The sequence below is a fragment of the Pseudovirgaria hyperparasitica genome (assembly GCF_010093815.1).
Source record: "Pseudovirgaria hyperparasitica strain CBS 121739 unplaced genomic scaffold EJ05scaffold_3, whole genome shotgun sequence".
NCBI classification, from domain to species: domain Eukaryota; kingdom Fungi; phylum Ascomycota; class Dothideomycetes; order Acrospermales; family Acrospermaceae; genus Pseudovirgaria; species Pseudovirgaria hyperparasitica.
Window position 1 is genome coordinate 251,203 of NW_022985551.1, and position 15,939 is coordinate 267,141.

The 15,939-nt window shown below is 51.0% G+C and overlaps 6 protein-coding genes across 6 annotated transcripts; 5 read left to right on the forward strand and 1 right to left on the reverse strand.

Moving 5' to 3' along the window:
* The first annotated feature begins 502 nt into the window (after window positions 1–502).
* Window positions 503–2,832, forward strand: EJ05DRAFT_461345 (uncharacterized protein). The gene is made up of 8 exons (XM_033742640.1): window positions 503–891; window positions 1,018–1,094; window positions 1,162–1,201; window positions 1,253–1,322; window positions 1,379–1,438; window positions 1,487–1,814; window positions 1,863–2,128; window positions 2,195–2,832. The coding sequence occupies exons 1-8, from the start codon at window positions 719–721 to the stop codon at window positions 2,543–2,545; spliced, it is 1,365 nt and encodes a 454-aa protein (XP_033603223.1). The 5' UTR covers window positions 503–718; the 3' UTR covers window positions 2,546–2,832.
* A 1,465-nt stretch (window positions 2,833–4,297) lies between these two features.
* On the forward strand, window positions 4,298–5,700 carry EJ05DRAFT_483223 (uncharacterized protein; the record flags this gene model as incomplete). Its single annotated transcript, XM_033745235.1, has 3 exons — window positions 4,298–4,524; window positions 4,824–5,145; window positions 5,539–5,700. The coding sequence occupies 3 exons, from the start codon at window positions 4,298–4,300 to the stop codon at window positions 5,698–5,700; spliced, it is 711 nt and encodes a 236-aa protein (XP_033603224.1).
* A 458-nt stretch (window positions 5,701–6,158) lies between these two features.
* On the forward strand, window positions 6,159–8,264 carry EJ05DRAFT_242258 (S-adenosyl-L-methionine-dependent methyltransferase). The gene is made up of 2 exons (XM_033740071.1): window positions 6,159–7,155; window positions 7,211–8,264. The coding sequence occupies exons 1-2, from the start codon at window positions 6,552–6,554 to the stop codon at window positions 8,122–8,124; spliced, it is 1,518 nt and encodes a 505-aa protein (XP_033603225.1). The 5' UTR covers window positions 6,159–6,551; the 3' UTR covers window positions 8,125–8,264.
* Window positions 8,265–8,915: 651 nt separating this feature from the next.
* EJ05DRAFT_473387 (uncharacterized protein) lies at window positions 8,916–10,853 on the forward strand. The gene is made up of 2 exons (XM_033743390.1): window positions 8,916–9,649; window positions 9,701–10,853. The coding sequence occupies exons 1-2, from the start codon at window positions 9,184–9,186 to the stop codon at window positions 10,624–10,626; spliced, it is 1,392 nt and encodes a 463-aa protein (XP_033603226.1). The 5' UTR covers window positions 8,916–9,183; the 3' UTR covers window positions 10,627–10,853.
* Window positions 10,854–11,705: 852 nt separating this feature from the next.
* On the forward strand, window positions 11,706–12,569 carry EJ05DRAFT_435735 (alpha/beta-hydrolase; the record flags this gene model as incomplete). Its single annotated transcript, XM_033741710.1, has 1 exon — window positions 11,706–12,569. One exon carries the CDS (start codon window positions 11,706–11,708, stop codon window positions 12,567–12,569), a length of 864 nt encoding a protein of 287 aa, XP_033603227.1.
* Window positions 12,570–12,694: 125 nt separating this feature from the next.
* Window positions 12,695–15,486, reverse strand: EJ05DRAFT_242344 (uncharacterized protein). Its single transcript, XM_033740072.1, has 2 exons — window positions 14,736–15,486; window positions 12,695–14,676 (listed from the first exon to the last, which is right to left on the reverse strand). The coding sequence occupies exons 1-2, from the start codon at window positions 15,273–15,275 to the stop codon at window positions 12,730–12,732; spliced, it is 2,487 nt and encodes an 828-aa protein (XP_033603228.1). The 5' UTR covers window positions 15,276–15,486; the 3' UTR covers window positions 12,695–12,729.
* Window positions 15,487–15,939: the final 453 nt, after the last annotated feature.

The following is a 15,939-nucleotide window of genomic DNA, read 5'->3' on the forward strand; positions in this document are numbered from 1 at the left end:
TGCGAACACGGTGCATATATCTGTCTAGAGAGCACGCAGCTGTTGCCGGACAGTTGTAAGGATAAGAAGGTCAGTCTGCCAAAGCCCAGCTGCCAGGGAGATGGTGCTGTGGATCAGCGAGAGCGCATGCGCGTCTGAAAGCTCTCTGAGAACCTGACAGCTCGAGATGCGCAAGCGTGACGGGATGATTGGATGGGGGTGTTTTGAGGCTGTAGACGGAGAATATGTATTGCCGCGGTAGTTGGAGCTGCAGAAGATCCATGGACGAGTCCTAGTCGCATTAGTTTGATGGCTATGCTTTGTATAGATGATTAGGAGTGTTTAACTATTGATGAACAACATGTTGTAGCCCCTGTGACCAGGCTCGTCGTGGCGTGAAAGCAACACCAGGTAACTTTGTTGCTGGAACTGGTGAACTGGCTTACAGCTGATCTAATAGCTGATCCCGAATCTGGATCGGTCTATTCATTGGGCTGCGTCATAAGGGACCTCCGCCCGCCTGAACCCATCCCTCCATCCTTGGCGCTAGGATACGCTCGATAACGATAAGGCATTTCTCCAGACTCCAGCTTCTTCTTTGTTGCTTGACCGCGACTCGCCTCTTCTCAGGCTCCTCTCTCCGCGCATTACAGTTCGCATAAGATATCTCAAGCCTCTCGGTCGCGGGCTTCTTTGTTTGTTTCTGTATTTTTCCATATTCCCTTGTTCGCCCGCCATCATGTCTGAGCCCACTCCCAGCGTGGGTGCTCCAGACCACCCGACCAACAGCGCGCCAGCGTCGGCATCAAGTTCAAAGCAGCCGTCGAGAGAGACTACGCCAGTGCCTGCTGGCGGCGAGAAACCGCCAGATGAACAGGGAAAGCTCAGGCTTCTGTTGGGAATCTTGAGGAAGTAAGTAGAGTCGCGCAGAGCCCCTCTGCTACACCTCCTCAGCACTGCCAGGTGGAAATACCACACCTCTCACACCGCTTGAGCGCAGACACCATGTTAGATCATATACTAAACAGAGCACTGCAGGTTCTTGGGCGTTGCCGACATCTCAGCAGTGCGCTTTTCGCTCCCCGCTCAACTCATGGAGCCTATTCCTAATCTAGGTACATAAACCCTAGCCTCAACACCAAGACCTCGAATACAAGAGCGACGACTGACAAGGACAACTAGAATATTGGAACTACATGGACCGACCGGAGGCTTTTGCAAGGTTATTACCGCCTTCCAGACTCAAAGACACATAATTAATGTAGCAACGCAGCATTGGCGATTCGGAAGATCCGCTAGGGAGAATGCTGGGATGTCTGCGGTTCTGGTTCACAAAAGACTTGGTATGATTGTGTTCCTTGAGGGAGCGGAGTGGCTCTCTTACTGAACGGGCGCGCAGAAATACGTCAAGGGGAAGCCGTGTAAGCCGTACAACTCTACACTTGGAGAATTCTTCAGGGTATGATCATGATAATATGCTCATGTGGCGGAATTGACTGGCCCGCAGTGCAATTGGGAGGTCGAGGACAATCTTCCAGCTCTAAAGTACAAAGACGAAGCGCCATCTGGAGGCCCCAGTGGCAAGACCGTAAAGGTTTCCTTTCTGACCGAACAAACATCGCACCATCCTCCCGTTTCCGCTTGGTGGGTTGATTGTGAAGAGAAAGGCATTATTGCTAGGGGCTATGACCAATTAAGCGCCAAGTTTACTGGAACCAGCATAAAGGTCATACCAGGAAATCACAATGAGGGAATTTTCATCAATCTTACGAAGCGGGACAATGAGCAATACAAACTCACACATCCAGCTGCTTTCCTTGGTGGACTCATTCGAGGTGAGTTTGTGTCCAATCGCTTGTTGGGCGTGATTGACCATATCCTAGGATCACTCAGCATATCAGTCGCTGATACGTGTACCATTACGTGCGCCAAAACCAAAATAAAAACCATATTGACATATCTGGAAGAGGGGTGGCTGGGAAAGGCCCAAAATAAAGTTGAGGGTGTGGTTTTCAAATACGATCCTGAGAACGACAACTGCACCAAAGTAAAGGACGTGCCCGATAAAGACGTCCTTGCACGGATAGAAGGCTGCTGGCAAGACAAGGTTTACTACTCCTTGGGGAGCCAGCCCTTCGCCAAATCAAAGGTAGACCACACGACCTACGTCCCTTTTATACAGCCATCTTATGCTAATTGCGTTTCTACCCATCAGGAGAAGATTCTTCTACTCGACGTAAACCCTCTTTTCCCCGCTCCGAAACTCCTCCCTCCCCAAGAAAAACAGCTCACCAATGAATCACGTCGCTTCTGGCAAGCGGTCACCGATGCCATTGTCTCAAAGCAATTCTCCCAAGCCACAACGCTAAAGGTCGAAATCGAGGAAAAGCAACGGGAGAAAGCGGCAGAGCGCAAGACTGCAAATATCGAGTGGACACCGAGATTTTTTACAGGGGCTGTTACACCTGCCGGGAAGCCAGAGCTCACACCGGAGGGCGAGAAAGTCATGAAGGGATTACATGAAGGCACATACGATTTGGAAGAAAGCACGATGTTGGGCGCATAAGTTTGGGGGACGAATGCATGCTAGACCAGCCGCCCTTTTCTTTTTGAATATAGACGCACTCGGGGGTTTGTCGAAACGACTACCCTCGGCATATTTTTTTGGCCGTGGAAATTGTGCGACGTGTAGCTGGCGTTGAGGTCTTGTATATGGGTTCTGCATGACTGATTTATATAGGCTTCCGTATTGGTAGAACAACTCCCGAACAGGCATTCCTTGATTGCCTGCAAGACGATGACACATTTGACCTCAAGATTCTGGAAGAATAGTGAATCAGAACTCAGTGTCTTCTCGCTCGTGGTGAAAGTATCACATTCACTCAATAACCTAGCTCCCGACTCGCACAGTATAGAAAATTCTCCAGCAGCCGCCCAATTCGCAAAACACGCACGCATTTCATACTCCAGCCATGCACGTACACAGCTCGGCACTGCAAAACTCAGCTAATCAACCAGATGCTTCCCTCCTTAGCGACCCCCGACCCCTGAATCCTTCTTCTTCTCCACCACCATCACATACCTACCGCGCAACGTCACCCTAGCAAGTACGACGAACAAATCACCAAACAGCACCAGACAAGCTCAACAAACAACCCGCTACCCGCATCAGAAAAACCCGACCATACTAAACCCACGAAACACCCTTCCGATCCCCAGCAACCTGCCCTCGCACCTCACACCGCGCGGCATCGCCAAACCCGCTATCTCAAAGGCGTAGGTAGGGCTGTCCATACTCGCTACCGCTGCCTCTTTCCCCCCGTCCCCGACCCGCTCAGGGGTATGCATGCAGTGTAGTGTAGTGTAGTGTAGTGCAGTCGCTCACCCGCCTGTCAGTCGTACCTGGGGCGTGCGTGCGTGCGTTGTCGGAGGTATCCGAGATGGGACTATTGGGCGTGGCTGGGGTGCGGCGTGTTTGTCGGGGTGTTGTGCGTAGTAGGGCGTGGATGATGGGGTCGTGGATCTTGGGGTTGGTATTGGGGTAGAAGAATGTTGACATTGGGGTTACGAGGATGTGCTGTTTTTTGGTTGATTGGGGTGGGTTTTTGGGGGGCTTTGGGCTGTGAGATGGGGGGATGGGGTGGAGGGGGCTTATGGGTGGGTAGGGAGGTAGGGAGGTAGGGAGGTAGGGAGGTAGGGAGGTAGGGAGGTAGGTATGTATGTATGTATGTATGTATGTATGTATGTATGTATGTATGTATGTATGTATGTATGTATGTATGTATTTTGGTTTCATGTCTTGCATGTGAGTTCACTGGGGCGGGATTGTCTAGATATTTCGAGTGCTTGTTATGTCAAGTGTTGATTATTCCAACTGCTGACTATTCTGAGTACTATTGTACTAAATACTGATTATATTGAGTGCTGATTATCCTGAGTACTGATTATCTGGAGAGTTGAGTATTCCAAGTGCTGACTATCCCCAGTGCTGACTACCCAAGTGCTGAGGTAAATTTTTGGAAAGACCAAGGAATACCAAACACGGGAAGCTGCTCGGTAGTCTCTTCACATATGGGCCGTGTCATATCAAATCCGTCCCGTCTGTTCCGTTATCAGTTCAACTTTATGTTTTGTGGGCTGCTGACAGCGGCGATATCCATCATGGCTATGATAGTCAAGGTTGACTCTGGAATGCAAGGGAGGTTTCGTGACTACAGTGCGAAGCTGACGGCAATAGGCAAGCTGCGAGCCAACCATATGTGCATTGTGTGACGCAATGGCGATGAGTTCATGTGATTGAGGCCTCTATGGTTTCAGAATGTACTGTTGGTTCCCTATGATCGCCACTATCTCCACAATGATAGGCGGAGTCTCGGTATTTGACGATCTCATTGCCAGGTTGTCTGGCTTCGAAAGTGTCCAAGCCATCCTGTTCTACATTCACTTTTCGAGTATATCAGCCAATCGCAATTATCGGAAGGTGTTGGATCGTGACGAGATTACCAATGAAGCGCTACAGTTGCACTATAAACTGTGCCCCAAATGGTTCGCTGTGTGATATTTCTCATAGTATCTCGCGACTAGATAGGTGTTGTACTGTTTGCATACTATTTGGTATTAGGGTCTATCTCTGCGGAAATCACGCCACTCATTTATGCTTGGCAAACGGCAGGAGATACGAAGAGAAAGCGATTAGTTCGGTCGAAAAAGTCCGAGGCGATTGGACTATGATAACATCACTCGATGCGTAGCTCCTTTCGTTCGTCGGCATGTATACCGGGATTGTATGAATGAAATAGGGATGTAGTAGTCGCTATAGGTACTAACCGGCTGACGGTCTGAAGTCACGTCATCGGGCTGTTCCTATACGGACCCAACACCAGGATCCGCTGTATCGGGGCAGGGGCTGCTCTAGGATACGATCTTGCTTGCTATCCTAGCTGGAACTCTTATGCACGATCGCTTCTGTCTTGCATTTCTGGACCGCCGACACCCACAGAAGACGCGAAGAGTGGGGCAAGTCGGCCGACGTTATCGATATGCATACACATGATTGGAAAGAAAGAGCTCGGAGAGAGCGCCGAAGAGGGTAACGGAAACATGTTGGCTGTTGGTAAATACGGGTTTGCCGACATGAGCCACGTACAGAAGGAAGAATTCAGCCCGGTGTGTTGGAGTAGGGCCGTGATAAGGCCACACGGCTTATACTTAGGTGAGATGGCGGACGCGTTGCTGATGGATGTATGGTCAGTGGTATGTGCGTGAGTGAGTGAGTGAGTGAGTGAGTGAGTGAGTGAGAGTGGAGTGCTGATGAAAAAAGCAAAATACCTGGTGGTGGCATGGTAGGGCGGGAAGAATAGTCCATGCGATTTAGACCTCCATCATCTCCGTCCAAGAAAGTGATGAGCGGGATCTACTAACCGGTTATAGACTAGCTCTTCAGCCTTAAATCCACGTCTGTCAACTCGATCTTCCCCAGTCACGAGCTCCTCTATCATCTTCACTCTATCATGACTCTCAAGTTTATGATTGCACGGAGGCGCTATTTCCGCGGTTTAGCATTATACGACACGCGATCAGGGTTCCCTTACAACGCTACGGTTTCCGTCTCCTGTCGCAATGATGAACCCATCTCTCCGAACAAAGGCAATCCCTGCCGCCGCACAGGATGTGCGGTTTCCCAACTTCTCCTGCCGCGCGGTATCTGGCGCAAGGCGCTAAGCGGTAATTCCTAGCGTTGGAGGCGGGGAGATGGCGGACGAATTTTGAACAGAGCAGCTGAACGTAAATAATGATACGGTCTCATAGCCTGACTCGCTCGCTCCATGAATCATTCCAGAGGCCTAAGCACGTTCTATGATAAAGATTCAGGGGATGCCTCCGACTGACTAGCTCAGACATGTCATACGAGCTTGGCTAGGTCAAAGATAGGCCAATACAGACAAGATACCAGGATTCGACTTACTCATATGCTTTCTGAGTCGTAATAGTAGAGAGCGTGAAGAGAGAAGATTGGATGCCCTAGTGTCAGAACTACGACTCCTCATACTGACTAAAAGTCACCTTTCTTTGGCATGAAGCGGCGACAACCAATGGGTACCTTCATCACTATTTTGTGATCGTATCTCGGCCCATGTTCTCAGCTAGTAGGAAAGTAAACTGCGCTGGGATCCCATTAGTGGATAGTGGCGATTGGCGAGAAGAGCTATGGATTCCGTAAATGGGAAATGGATCACTCCTGCTCTCGAGCTTGAAACCCAATCTGGTGGACGCGACTCGGATGTGACAGGAGACCTTGACGAAACTCAAAATGTAGGTTTTGCAATATAAAAGAGTGCTCTCACGCTGTACTACTCTTCAGCGACAGAAAAAGAAGCCATCCATCTAGCAATTCTACGTCTACTTTCAATAAAGCTCTACTGAATTCCCATACCTAAGGGACTACTTTTTCCTTGTTATACTAGTGGTGTAAGATTTATCCATCGAGAGACACGCTTCTGCCGGTCCGAAACGTATATCACTCACCTTTTTCAAGCACATACAAGGAATTATAACCAGTCCAAGTATCGAAAATGTCTACTGTTACTCTGGAGGAGCCGCCTATGGAAGCTCCACAGCGTCTAGCAACCATCAAGACAGACGAAAACAGCGAGGTTGCTTCCAAAATCATGGCTCAGTTCCATGCCCTGCCAACACCTGTTGAAGATAATCCATTACTAAAGACTCCATGTAAAGATGCTCTCAATGGCACTACATTCCTTCCGCCACTGGTCATGGATACACCGCCAGAAAGTCCAGTCGTGTGTGAGAAGCCCCAAACCGTGTTATCAAACCTCCACGATGGACCAGTTTCTCCAGAGCATAAGAAGATGCACCCGCCCTCTTCCGGCTTCTTACCTCTCGAGCCACCAAGCCTGACGTCCCTGATCCAATCCATGAGCGACAAAGACCCCTACAACACTCTTGACAAAGCCTTGATCCTTGATAGTGCGAGGGAGATCGTTCGCCAACTCGAAAACCCCGGTGAGAGAGCAATGGAGCTCCTCATGTCCTTCTCCATAGTTCCCATCCTCAAGATCGCCGTCGACATGGACATCTTCCAGCTTCTCGCTACCCACTCGGAGCTAACCGCCTCCCAAATCGCCCGTTTCTCCGGCGCCGAAGAAGAATTCGTCGGTAAGTACACCTCCTCTCTCTCCCACTCATCCTCCCCCCTGACCACTACCCGCAGTCCGCATAATGCGCGTCCTCGCCTCTCTCCACATCACTACCATCACCAGTCCCCGTACATACACGCACACTCCACTCTCCCAAACCTTTACAGCACCCCCTCTCGCCGCCGGAATCTCCGTCGTCCACGAGCAAGCCTTCCGCGCCGCCTCACGACTCCCCGAGTATATCGCTGCTCACGGATACCACAACCCCTCCAATCCACGCACCGGCCCCTATCAATTCGCCTTCAACACCTTCGACTCGTGGTTTGAATGGCTTGCCATACGCCCACGCGCCGCCGCCAACTTCAATGCCTTCATGACCGGCTACCGCGCCGCCAAACCCGCGTGGGCGGCCCTCTTCCCCGTCGAAGACTTGCTGTTTCAAGGATTACCGGATGCCAACCACGCAGACGTCACAGTCGTCGACGTCGGCGGCGGTTTCGGGCATGACCTTCACATCCTCGCTGAGCACTGCGCGCGCAAGCCAGGGCGACTGATCTGTCAAGACCAAGCCTCCGTAGTAGGATCAGTGCCAGCCGCACTGCGTGACCAAGCGCCACGCGTCGAGTTTATGACACACGACTTCTTCACGCCGCAGCCGATCCACGGCGCACGCGCGTATGTGCTGAAGCATATCTGCCACGACTGGCCGCATGAGATGGCCGTGCAGATTCTGCGAAATATCCGGGGCGCGATGACGCCTGGGTATAGCAAGTTGTTTATTTTGGATCTTGTCATGCCGCAGGGTCGTGTGGGGCTTCCGGCAGCGGGGCTGGATGTTGTCATGATGTCGGGCTTTGCGGGCACGGAGAGGGAGGAGAGGTTGTGGAGGGAGTTGGTGGAGGAGGCGGGCTTGAGGGTTGCTGGGGTGTGGGTTGGGGAGGATGGAGATGGGTTGTTGGAGGTTGTGTTTGATGGTGAGATGATTTAGAGGGTGGTGATATAGGATGTGATGTGAGTGGTGGGGGTTGACGATGTATGGATGGATGCTTTCAGGGGCAATGATTTCGTGGATTTCTAGACGTTGAAGAGATGGATGTGTCGAATCTTAAGAAGTGTGGAGCTTACAATGCAACATCTGTATTCAGGGTATCTTAGCTTACCGACACTGAGGTCTACCTGTACTGAGTGAGGTCCACTTCTCGATATGTCTTCTTACTATCTCTCTTTCCTCTCCTCAAAAGGAACCATGGTATTAGTATCTAATCATACTATATACTAATTATAGGCCTACGCCATAAATCACGCGGACAAGACAGAACGAATAAGTCATGACATAAAGCTAGTACATAGACACACTCATACCTATTAGAATGACCTATCTTGAAAGATTTGAAAAGTCATGATAGGCTTATGTAAGACTTCTATGAGTGGTTGTGAATCGTGGCGTTATATATTTTAGCGTAAATTATGTATCGGAACACTGTGGCTGAGTCGGTAGAGCTAGTGTCAGCCTGAGGCAGCAATAGTGCCCCAACGGGACGAATTCATTACATGGATGAGTAGAGATGATTGAATGACTTAACAATTACACGTGGTCAAATGGAAGCGTCAAGTATCCTTCAACAGTGACTATATATATACGTATATATATATATCTACTTTGCTGCCTGTTGTACCTATTTCCGGCCTGTGCATTGGGCACAGATCGCGATGAATTAGCTGCGTCGCTGGCGAGTACTAGCCCCACCACGCGCGCATCGTCATCATCCCGCTGCTCATCTTCATCACAATAACATTCACTTCCCCTGGCCCTCTTGCCACATCTCTTTTGCTACACACGCCCACAACGTTTGGCATCATTCACAGCTACAACAGCAGCTACTATACACTGTACATCACAGCCAGCATATGTATATCTTATATATCTCCTTCGGACCCCCGCATCTGCATCCTGCGCCTCGCTTCTGTTAATCCGGCCCTTCTCCCCCACGCCGACAATCCTTGAGCCCTGAGGCCTCACGCGAGTCCGAGACTACCTCAGGCCTGCATGCTGCATACTCCAATCAAATTCCGATTTGCAATTACCGCCAGCCTGTCGCCTATCGCTACACGCGCCGTGTCGTCTCCACCAAATACCGCCAAACTGAACCAACTTCGCAGCCTCCGCGAGAAGGCTGCTCGCAACAGCCGTAACCGTCTGGCGAAGCTGAAGACTCCGTTGCCCTTCTCTAATAACGCCTCGATGGCCGACCAGTCTTCCCCTCAGAGTCCCCTTCCCTCCTCTCCAGAAAGTACCATGTCATCTACTGCCGCTAGCGTTGTCACCGCCCCGGAGATACAAGACCAGGCTGAAGATAGGGATCCGGACGGGGCTATCTCACAACCGAGCAGTAGACCTCCTTCGCCAGGACGTCTGCGCATACCAGCCAGAAGGAGTGATTCACGAAGTCCCTCGAGACCACGTACAAATCCAAACGACCCATATCCACACTTCCTCCTACAGTCGAAATCAGGTAGGAAGGCTGTCTACATAAATGACGTTTAGGAGCTGACTGCAAGTCTAGAAATCAAGAAGCGTTTCGAGTCACTGGAATGGACACAACGCCAGCTGCCACATGACAACGCCCTATCAGAGGAACCCTACGACGAGAACTTGAAGAAGATTATCAATTCTAGGAACCGATACGTCAATGTTGACGCCTATCCCTACAACCGCGTCCTACTGCAGGTCGACGAAGATGCCTGCGACTATATCAACGCCTCCCCAATCACCCTCGAACGCTTCGACGGCGATGAACAACCGAGCCGCTGCATCGCCACACAAGGTCCGAAAGACATCACCGTGGGCCATTTCTGGCACATGATTTTCACCGAGTCCACCTCTACAGCAATCATAGTTATGCTCACAAAAGTTGCCGAGGGCGGACGCGAGAAGTGTGCCGACTATCTGCCCTCACACGAACCTGCCTCCATTTACTCCAACGAGCACCTTGAAGAGCCAGACTATACCGTAATACCAGGAACGTCAGATCTTGACGCTACAACGGGCTGCTACCATCGCGACCTGACTCTCCGCCACGAAGCAACCCAAGAAACGCGGCGCATCATGCACTACGCATTCGAATCATGGCCAGACTTTTCTGTTCCCGACGCTAACGCCAAGAAACAACTCGCTGCTCTCGTCAATGAAGTTCGCCGTGTCACCGCTGAGAATCCTGACAGTCCACGCGTCGTACACTGCAGTGCGGGTGTCGGTCGAAGCGGGACTTTTATTGCCCTGGACTTTCTCTTCAGACTGATGCGCGAAGAGAGACTGAAAAAGAGCACAGTCGACGAGAAGCAGGATCCTATATACAATGCCGTGGAGCAGATGAGGAAGCAACGCGTAATGATGGTGCAGAACGAGGTCCAGTACGCCTTGATCTATGAGGTTGTCAGAGAGGAAATGCTGAGAATGTGGGACTCTGGGGAGTTGGGTAGGGAGTCGTGATTCCCTCTGCATACGAAACGGTTGGACTTTTGGGGTATATATCACTTGCATTGCATCGCATGGAACGGGGAATATGGCGCGCGCGCGGGATCACTGCATTTGCTTGAAACTGGGACGGATTGTGGCGAGGAAGCATGCACACACGCATATGTATTGATGAACCTTCACGACAAACCCCGATAGAGTAGAGTAGCAATACCAAATACGAGCGCCTGCAACAACGCGCCAGACTTCATCATATCGCTTGCAAGCCTGCCCATCTCGCTTACTATAGCACGCTCATGATACCAGCCAGCATCCTCTTCCTCCTGATTACCGTAATCCTCATTGCATACGCATACTCGCACCACAATTCCCGTTCCATGTCCCATTCCCATGCCCATCCCATACATGTATGATGTCCAGTCAGCGCCCACCCATGTTCGTAGTCCTCTTACCAATCCAATCCAACCCTGATACACTCCAACCCACCACAGTCCAAACCAAGTTAATTTCAAGTTCCACTCTACGCAAGGACCCTGTTGTTGGGGATTTTCCTTTCTAGTTTTCGGTCCCAGTGCGTGCCGGAAATGCTTTTGATCAAATGACGCGCTAGACTGATATACTAGATAGCCACTAGGCTGGATTGCGCTAGACCATACTAGAGCGAGCTAGACCGAATGGGGAAGTACGCGGCCGAACGACCGACGAGCGAGCGAGCTCGAAGCGAGTTTCGAGCGCGGACGAGAGAAGAAAGGAGAGAGAAAGAGGGAAGGGGATGCTGATCCCAACGGGACTGGGTTGTTGTTTTTTGGGGGCTGAGATGATTTTGGGTTTTGGAGCGGTGTGGGAGTGGGAGGGGATGAGAGGGGTGTATATAAAGGGATGGAAAGGTACCTGGTGGTTTGGTTGAGTCTGTTGTGATATTCTATCAGACTTTTTCACATCTTGATACCAAACAGAGAGCGACGTTAGAATACGGCTTCGCGTGTATAGTATCGACTGCCCCGAGCAACGTATATACATACTCTCAAACATATACAACCACACACACCGACACCCATATACACACGCACATACTGTAAACACAACATCCCACAATGGACGCATCCAACCCAGCCTGCGAGCACTGCATCCAGGGCACCATCCACACAGGTCAGCCCACCGGCAGCGAAGCCAGCCTCCACGACCTAAACGTCTACATCGCAAACCCACCGAGCGGCACGACGCCCAAGGCCATCATCGTAATATACACCGACGTCTTTGGGCTGCCCCTGCCAAACAACAAGCTGATCGCAGACGCGTACGCACGAGCAGGCTACCAGGTCTACATGCCCGATTTCTTCAAGGGCGACCCGGTGGCACTCGACATAGCAGACGTGCTGCTGCCCGTGGACGCCGGGGCGCAGTGTGCGCTGCGCAAGTACACGGGGATGCTGGCCAAGGGGCCGAGTTTCGTCATGTGGATGACGCGGCATGGCGAGAAGAAGACGAACGAGGTGTGTATGGCGTGGCTGCGGAAGCTGCGGGCGGCGACGCCTGCGAGCACGAAGATTGGCATGGTCGGGTTCTGCTGGGGCGGCAAGTATGCGATTCGGGCTGGGCTGGCGGCGAATCGGGTGGCTGTTGATGGGAGGGGAGAGGTGCCGCTTGTGGATGCGGTGGTGGCGCTGCATCCGTCGCATCTGGCTGTGCCGGGGGATGTTGAGGGGTTGGTTGTGCCTGTGAGCTATGGGTGGGGCTTGAAGGATGAGGGTGTGAGTATTGCGACGAAGGGCAAGGTAGAGGATGTGCATGCGGGGTTGAGAGCAAAGGGTAGTAAGGTGCCCGAGATGGAGCATCGTGTCTATGAGCCGGGACGGCATGGCTTCGCTGTCAGGGGAAATCCGGATGATCCACAGGAGAGGAAGGCGTTGGAGGATTCAGAGAAGCAGGCTCTGGAGTGGATGGATAAGCATCTTTGAGTATGTTGAGTTTGATTTCGCATAAGCGCTGGAAGCTCGGGTTTGCCCGTGTGCTTCAGAATAGACCGACCTTAAATCCACGGTGAGATAGATCATCTAATGCTCTTACTCCCTTATCAAAAATTACGACTAGCTGTTCATGTCGTCCGAATAGGTGAGCTCAACCCATGCCTCCGGTAGATTTGATCCAGTCGTACCAGTCAACGTCGAGGTCCATGTTCGTATCAGCAGCTGCAAAGTTAAGGTTAGCAGCACCAAGAGACGGATCCTCGTTTTGCCACAACCATGCAGGGAAACTGGGATCAATAGGCCATGCTGTGCTAGAGGGGTCTACTATGCCGGATTCCTGCCATACGGGGTATTGAATTATGTTCTCACTGCCCGTTTCCATTGGCATAGTGTTGTACAAGAGGTCAAGATCGTGTGGCATGGGTCCATGAGCGTACACATCGCCTTGGAGTGGATACCCTTGGAGGCCTTGCGTTGAAGGCGTATTTGTGGCAGTTGGAGTTGGTGCTGTCATAGGCTCAGGCTCTTGAACAGACCTGGCTTGGGTGGAGATTCCCAAGACCCGGCGCCAGCGTTCTCTATAGACCTCAGTAACATCAAATACTCCCGTGAAAAGACCAGGGCTCGATGGACAGGGCAACGTTTCGTCACTTTTCAACAGCAGAGAAGCTGCCTCGGCATCACTTCTAAGCCGACCTAGCTCGGAGTCGCGGTGTTTTCTCGCCTTGGCTAGCAGCTTGCGCAGCGGTACCCAAATCTGAGATGTTTTGTCAGCTTTCGATTGAGCCGGAATGAGCCATGGGCTGTGAAGTGCAAGCCAGGCTCGTTCAACAAGAGGTGACCATGGCCGTCGAGACACCTCCAACAAGATGAAGATGATTGCCCAAAAATGGGAATATACTTGATAGACCCATCGCCAACGACGACCAGCTGGTTCCTCGTTCAACTCATGGTTATACTCGGCAATCTCCAGACCTGCTACGAACAAACGATTCCTGAGCTCTGCGGTGAGTCGTTGGTCTGTCTCGGAAAACAGGATCGGCATGTGTATGAGGAGCGTCATCTTTGCCATGACGATGCGCGCAATCACAACACCGATACGATACACAGCATCGCTGGATTCGTCCATGTACCGCAGTAATCCACCGTTCAGCTTCTGGTAAGCCTCGTCCATCATGTGGTCTTGCTCTGCCATGTCTAGCGCTCCGCTAGTGCTTTTGTTCATCATCTGCTTCGTTGCTTCGCTCATCTCTAACCATACAAGGGGGTATGTCATATCAGTCAGACCGTCACGAGCCTTTGGGGAGGTCTTAGTATCAGGGCTGATGTCTGTATCATTAATGTTGAGAGGAAATTTGGTGTCAAAACTGCCATTTACGATTGTATACTCCATTCCCTGGTCTTCTGAGGATCTGATATCCATCGTGTATAGGACCCACCAGACTCTTCGTCTCATCTCGACTTCAAATGGTGTCATGTGCTCAAAACGAGATCCGTCCCGTTGCAGTCCAATGGCTTGTGCCATCCGAATGACGATACCGGTCATCATCCATACAAACCTCGGACTGTCGTGACGGCGAGCCAGGCTTATGAATATGGTGAGAGCCTGTACGAGCGTCAAGTCTGGCGCATTGAGGAAATCGGCCTTGGCAAGGGCATTTTCCAACCCCATGCGATATTTCAGGCTGAGGTCAATCTTTGGAACGCCAAAGTTGGACAACACATCTTCCTCTTCCATAGATACCACTACTGCGTAGTATATTGAAAATGCTAAAGATTCGTCCGAAGGACTCAAGCCAGTCTTTTGGGAGTCGCGTAGCATCTTCGCCACTGTGGGACAATGAATAAGTCCGCTGATCGAGTTGACATTTTCCTGGAAGATGTCAAGAAGATACGGAATTTGTGACGGTAGTGGATGCAACTCTCGCAAATCAGGCCCTGTCATGTTTAGGTTCTGCTTGAACAAAAATGCGTTTCGGTTCCACGGTGTCCGATCAATTTCATCGTTTGTCAATGAAGTGGCAGGCAGTTCGTCATCCTCTGAATCAGAGGATCTGTCCGGAAGCAGTCCACGACTATCGTTCTCGAGGCCATCAAGCTGGTATGATTTGTCAATCAACTCATCGTCGCCAAATGCAGACTCCCGGCCGAACATACCTCATCATATATTCGAGACCAGAACCCGCTGCTGACATATCGACCGCCACGTGCATCTTTGACCACCATTCTCCCAAACTTATCGCTCAGATTCCCAGCGTCAGAACCAGAAACCCCAGCCTCGCGATTGGTGCCACCATCATTCGCAGAACCCCTGGGAGAACTCTCATTTGGCGAGCTTCCGGTAGAGGACCCAGCGGCAACATTCGCGCGCTCCAGCTGTCCTCGTAAGTCTTTGACGAGACTTTCGAGACCCTTCAAGCGTTTCAGGACTTGGGGAGTCGCAGCGTCAGCTATCTCTGATTCTGCGTGTTTTGAGGCAGATCCGGTCCCAGCCCGCTCGTAACGGCGAGCCCACCTAACAGGCCGTTCTGTAGATGGGAAAATGCAAGGAACGCCTGCGCGACGGCAGTTTGAGCAGGGTGACTCCTTGTTGCAGCGGACCTTTCGCGTGTAACAAGTCACGCAGCTACGGGTTTTCGACGGCGGTCCGCTCTTGTCAGAAGACCGGCCAGCATTGTCGTGGTCTACCCTAGGCATCCCGATATAAGTCTAGCCACCGTTATCTTTGTGGTGAGACTTGTTCAAGATGTTCTCAATAATAGGTCCAGGACAGAACTTGACGGCTTGTCTAAGTGGAGCGGTAAGTCCAGTAGAGCGATGCAAGTTTGACAAGAAGCGCGTGCGATTGTGTTGAGTGAAATCCTCGGTTCAAATCACATTTTCCGGGCTGTTCTGATGTTATCCGCCTTGTAACAATGAAGATGCAAGAGATGAAGATCTGTCAGATCTGTAGATAACATCATTGGTGCCTGGCGCACGCTCGGGCCACACATGGATCTTCAGCTAGAGCTTAGATCTCACTCTTTACCTACTTGGGTAGAGCTAGTAGTAGAGCATCGATTTAAGCGAGTAATTAATCGAGGATCTAATTAGCTTTAGAGTCCTAAGAGCCATATATACTCTTTGGAGATAGAATAGCCGTAGATACATATAATGAAGTATCAGTGGTTCTTATCTTCATAACCTTATATCTACTAAAATATCTTGAGTATTATCTACTTGACTAAGTTGACTTATCGATTGAATCCATAGGCTGATTCGAAGCTTCATGCTGGGTAATTACGTCTAGTCTTATCGAAGATGGCATAAGCACCACTAATCCCCCCAAGTCTCTTACCTTCCAAAGATTGGCCCAAGGCAA

Excerpts from the sequence above, each read along its gene's own strand:
- EJ05DRAFT_461345 (XM_033742640.1), top strand. The coding sequence starts at position 719 with ATGTCTGAGCCCACTCCCAGCGTGGGTGCTCCAGACCACCCGACCAAC. Across the intron at positions 1,815-1,862 it reads CCTTGGTGGACTCATTCGAG|GATCACTCAGCATATCAGTC; the intron begins GTGAGTTTGTGT and ends ACCATATCCTAG. Across the intron at positions 2,129-2,194 it reads AGCCCTTCGCCAAATCAAAG|GAGAAGATTCTTCTACTCGA; the intron begins GTAGACCACACG and ends TCTACCCATCAG.
- EJ05DRAFT_242258 (XM_033740071.1), top strand. The coding sequence starts at position 6,552 with ATGTCTACTGTTACTCTGGAGGAGCCGCCTATGGAAGCTCCACAGCGT. Across the intron at positions 7,156-7,210 it reads CGCCGAAGAAGAATTCGTCG|TCCGCATAATGCGCGTCCTC; the intron begins GTAAGTACACCT and ends CACTACCCGCAG.
- EJ05DRAFT_473387 (XM_033743390.1), top strand. The coding sequence starts at position 9,184 with ATGCTGCATACTCCAATCAAATTCCGATTTGCAATTACCGCCAGCCTG. Across the intron at positions 9,650-9,700 it reads CCTCCTACAGTCGAAATCAG|AAATCAAGAAGCGTTTCGAG; the intron begins GTAGGAAGGCTG and ends CTGCAAGTCTAG.
- EJ05DRAFT_242344 (XM_033740072.1), bottom strand. The coding sequence starts at position 15,275 with ATGCCTAGGGTAGACCACGACAATGCTGGCCGGTCTTCTGACAAGAGC. Across the intron at positions 14,677-14,735 it reads GGTCTCGAATATATGATGAG|CTTGATGGCCTCGAGAACGA; the intron begins GTATGTTCGGCC and ends AAATCATACCAG.